Source organism: Podarcis gaigeae (genome assembly GCF_964106915.1).
Source record: "Podarcis gaigeae genome assembly, chromosome: 8".
NCBI lineage: Eukaryota > Metazoa > Chordata > Lepidosauria > Squamata > Lacertidae > Podarcis > Podarcis gaigeae.
This window is the reverse complement of record NC_139684.1, coordinates 72,921,395-72,926,184: the sequence shown is the minus strand read 5'-3', so window position 1 is coordinate 72,926,184 and position 4,790 is coordinate 72,921,395. Positions and strand designations below refer to the sequence as shown.

Sequence of the window (4,790 nt, the reverse complement as noted above, 5' to 3'; positions counted from 1 at the left end):
CTAGTATTTTCAATCCAAATATCCTTTTCACCGAAAAAAACAAACCCCTGTCCACTGCTTGCATCAACTTTCTTCCTTTTATTTGCTCCCGTGGTTTCGCCTGAAGGGGGGTGGGTTGGTACAGAGATCAGTTTCGGCAGGCGTGTCATGGCTGCCACAGCAGCCAAGATGAGACATCACCCGAGAAAAAGAGAGGAACGGAGATGACCACATTTCCCACAAGCTGGGTCTGAGTAGACTCCAGACTTCTAAGCAAGACACCCACCACAAAAGTGACATCACCTGCTGCAGAAGAACCATCCCTCTCTCTAGGTCATGAAACTAGGATTACAGAAAAGGGTTAAGGTTTGAGCGAAAACAATTATCAGTCCTTTCCTGGGTGTTTACTTTGGAGGAAGGCCATTAAATGCAAAGCACACACCCTGTCATGTAGTAGACCTAATCCCAGCCAATAGTGGGGGAAGGGGCATAACAGCGTGCCTAAATTTAAGCCACCAATGGGTTGATCCCAATCTTTTCCCCTGGAGCAAATGTTTTTTATCTCCCATGGGGCTGGAAACTTGTTAAGGTACTTTCCTCAGCAAGCAAGGATTTCTTAGTTCCACCAACTATTAAACACTGTTGAAATTCTAACGAGGCTTTCATTCCCTGATGCGGGACATTACTACCTTTCCTTATATCCTTGAAAACACAGGCACTTTCTACAACACATAGATGGGGTTACGAGGTCTTATTTTGGCCCCTTTAAATCTCCCAATGAGCCTTCTCTCCCAACAAACTGAGGGAGACAAAGTTAACAAGGCAGATCACTGGGCTGTAACCAGACAAACCTATATGCAAAGAAAGACACAGACAATCCCTCAAGTTGAGAAAGGTTGTTGCCTTGCGGGAAGGGAGCCAACAAGACAAGTTTGTTTTTCAATCAAGAAGGTTGGCCCAGGAACTGAAGAGAAAAGGCATGTATCCCAGAGGTACAGGGAGCAGATTAGGGAAAACTGAAGCTTCTTGGCCTCCCTACAGAACCAAGTTTCAAATCACTGGGAGACCCTGGGCTGGTCCCCACCCCTAAGCCTAACGTACCTCACAGGGTTGTTGTGGCAATTAAATGTGGGGAAGGGAGAGAAAGAGAGAAAACTCTGTACACCACCTGCAACCCTTTGGAAAAAAAGATGGGAGCCAAATACAATAGATAAATCATCTCAGTTGCCAACTTCCTTATCTTTCGACAACTACGAAACAGCTAGAAACCTAACAGGTGCTGATTTCCCTCATCACTTCCATAATAAGAAAAAGGCTTCACTCTGTTGATTTCTGCCTGTCGGAAACCCTATTTTCTTTTTTGTGAAAGGCGGGTGGGCGCAGAGAAAACAGCAGCCATATACCCTTTCCTCACCAGGAAGCCCACACCTTGGAACAGGTGGGTTTCCCAAGTTGCGAAATATCCCCATACCCTTTGGAAGACAGAAACCCCCTTTGAGCTCTCCAAACAAAACAAAAAAAAAAAGGTCAGCGCGAAGGAGAAAGGAGCGCGAGCCCTTCGCGCAATCAGCTCTCGAGTTCTCTCCCCCCCCCCACCGCCAAAAAAACAGAAGACCCCGGACGAGTTTCCCCCAGAGGAGGGTGGAGGGGCAAGGCAGAAGGGTGTCTCGCCGCTCACGCTGTTTTTTAAAAAAACTTTTAAAAGTTATTTTTACCTAAGATCCAAGCGCTCCCCAAGAGCCACAGCAAGGGCAGCATGGCCGGCCGAGTCTCCATTTCCCACCCCGCTGGCTGGAGAGACGCGGGGAGGGGAGGTGGTCCGCAGGCAAAGGAGCGGGAAGCGAGAACTCCGTCGGATCCTTCACTACTTCGGCCCCTTCTTCCCTCCGCGGACTCTTCAGCCGAATCCTTCAGAAACAGCCGCGCCCCGCGCAAAGCTCCCCGAGTTACGTCCGACTGCCAAGCCCCTCGCAGGACTCTCGCTCTCTCCGCGCGCCTCAGGTGCAACGCTCGCTGTGGGTGCCTCGCCCAAACGACGGAAACTACCAACTCCCATAAAGGAGGAGAAAGGGGGGTGGCGTGGAGGAGAGACGCGAACCTGCTGAGGCGCTTTCCGGCCACGGAAAGGCTTTCGGTGTGGTTTGGAAGCCCGTCCGTTTGCCGCCTTTGGGAGCCTCTTTTACATCGAGGTCATTGGTACAGAAGGCAAAAAGTAAAGCTCACCTGTACCTTCCCGACTCGACGCCCCCAACCCTTTTAGTAGGTGGTTCAGCCCCCCCCCCTCCGAGGCCGTATTAAGGACGGGCCGGCCAACTTAAAGGAAAAGGGGTGGGAGAGGAAGGGTCTAGCTATTAAACTTTGCGGCCTCCGCCTCCCCCCCCTTTATATGGAAGTGAACTTGCCCAGGTGCTGCCTTGGCAGGCGGAGGGATACAGAGGGCAGATTTCAAAAGCGCAGGGAAAGTGATTGGTGGAGGACGGGTTGGTCCAAGAGGGTAGGGAGCGGGTTTCAGCCACTTTACTGTACCTGTAAAGCACATTTGAAGCGCGTTATTCCCTCAAAGAATCCTGGGCGCTGTAGTTCCCCCTATCGCAGAAGTACAGTTCCCAGCAACCCTTAACAAACTACAGTGCCCAGAGTTCTTTGAGGGAAAGAACATACTTTACAGGTACAGATGAGACTCAACTTACACGGGCTTATATTGCGGGGATAAGTGCACAAAGCCAAAATTGTGTACCGTATTGTCAAAAGACATAGGGTGCAATGGCCAAATAATCCCACCCCCTAGATTTCTGCCCTCTTTCATTAATTAATTACTTAATTTTTGGTCAAGCATCTGAAGCTCATCTGAATGCACACAAGTTAAATGTGCATAAGTTGTGGGTGCCTTTTACTGAGCAAGAGCTGAAGGACTGCTTGATACAATCTCTGTGCGCTAGGTTTGTGAGAGATATTTCACCAGCCTGTTAATGCCTACTATTATTGCCATTTTTAAATATTTATATCCCACCTCTCTTCCAAGGAGAACTCAAGGCCAGTGTATGGGCTTCTCCTCCCATACAGTTTTATCCTCATAATAAATAACCCTATGAGTTAAATTGAGAGATAATTTCCTTTTCCTGCGAGTGTGGTATAGTGGTTTCTGTTACGGTGTCCCGTTCTGCCAGAAGCAGTTTAATCATGCTAGCCACATGACCCAGAAAGCTGTCTGTGGACAAACGCCGGCTCCTTCAGCCTGAAAGCAAGATGAGCGCCACAACCCCATAGTCGTCTTTGACTGGACTTAACCGTCCAGGGGTCCTTTACCTTTTGTACCTTTCACCTAGTGGTTAAATTGCTGGACCAGGACGTCGGAGAACAGAGTTCAAGTCAGTATTCAACGATATTTTTATGGATGCTTTTTGACGATTTTATTCTTATGTGCTGTATACCACCTTGATGTATTTTTATTTACGCGTGGGCTGTAAATATGTAGATAAATAAATAAAAATGCCCAGTTAGGCACAAAGCCCACTAGGTGCCTTTCAGCAATTCATTATCTCTCAGCTTTGCCTGCTTTTAAGGCAGGAGTAGACTACCTTCTGGAAGGAACCCACTGCTAGCAGTGGGTAGGCTCAGTTGTAAGAAGTAGTTAGAACAGCAAATGTGTTTGTTAGATTTGTGCAGTCAATTACAGTGGCTACCATATTCAGGTCTCCATGAAACCTTAAGCTGGTCCTGAGTTCAGGAACTACGCTGGGGCTATGAGGCAAGCCCTCCAGAGCTGGATTGGGTTTTTTACACCCCCAGTGAATTTTTAAAATATTAATGATTTGGCATCTTACTGTCAACACCCTTTTCTTTCCAACATTCCCAGTTTTGAGCTGTTTAGAAAATAGGACTAGTGTATGTTAATGTGTGGCAGCATGGGAAAGTGGTTAGAGTATCAGACAAGGGCAAGGAAGACTAGGGTTTAAATCCCCACTCATCCATGAAGCTTACTTTGGTAAATTGCCATCTTTCAGCCTGGCCTACCTTGCAGTGTTTTTGTGAAGTTACAATGTGTAAGGGAAGAGCCATGTATGAGGCTCTTGGAGAAAGGGAAGGATAAAAATGTGGGGGGGGTGTTGTTTTTTGCTTTTGAAAAGTTGAAAAAATGTTCAGAATCCTCCCTCTGGGTGCCACAATTTAAGAAAGATATTGACAAGCTGGAACATGTGCAGAGGAAGGCAACCAAGATGACCAGGGGTCTGGAAAGCAAGCCTTATGAAGAGTACTTGAAGGAGAGGGGTATGTTTAGCCTGGAAAAGAGGAGACTGAGAGGAGATATGATAGCTATCTTCATATATCTTGGGGGCTGTCACGTGGAAGATGGAGCAAGTTTGTTTTCTCCTGCTCTGGAGGCTAGGGCCCAAACCTACAGATTCAAATTACAAGAAAGGTGGTTCTGACTAAACATCAGGAATGATTTTCTGACAGTAAGAGCTATTCAACAGTGGAACAGACTCCCTTGGGAGGTTGTGGACTCCCCTGGAAGTATTTAAGCAGAGGCTGGGTGACCATCTCTCAGGTGTGTATTAGTTGAGATTCCTGCATTGCAGAGGGTTTTCCTAGATGAACCTTGTGGTCCCTTCTAACACAACAATTCTCTGATTCTGTTGAAGTTTTGATTGTAAATTCTTTGGGGCAGGAGACCTATGTATCTTTTCGCTTCTGCTGTTGTATGATGGCACAATCTTTTAATCACAATCTTCCTATATACTGAATTGTTTCCCCGTCAGAATCTAGCTGGTGCAACTTGTGATAAATAAGTTGTCTGAAAGGTGGGGGAG

At 47.1% G+C, this 4,790-nt stretch overlaps 1 protein-coding gene across 4 annotated transcripts in view; it reads right to left on the bottom strand.

Annotated features, from left to right (window-relative positions):
- The window catches only part of LSR (lipolysis stimulated lipoprotein receptor), a 24,416-nt gene extending 22,121 nt beyond the window's left edge, over window positions 1-2,295 (bottom strand). Inside the window, exon 1 of one of the 4 annotated variants that reach the window (XM_083752109.1) lies at window positions 1,695-2,295. In XM_083752109.1, the coding sequence (XP_083608235.1) occupies window positions 1,695-1,755 (61 nt within the window). In that variant the 5' untranslated portion in view covers window positions 1,756-2,295. The remainder of the gene's footprint in view (window positions 1-1,694) is intronic. The other 3 variants (XM_083752112.1, XM_083752111.1, XM_083752110.1) reach the window with 3 other exon arrangements.
- Window positions 2,296-4,790: the final 2,495 nt, after the last annotated feature.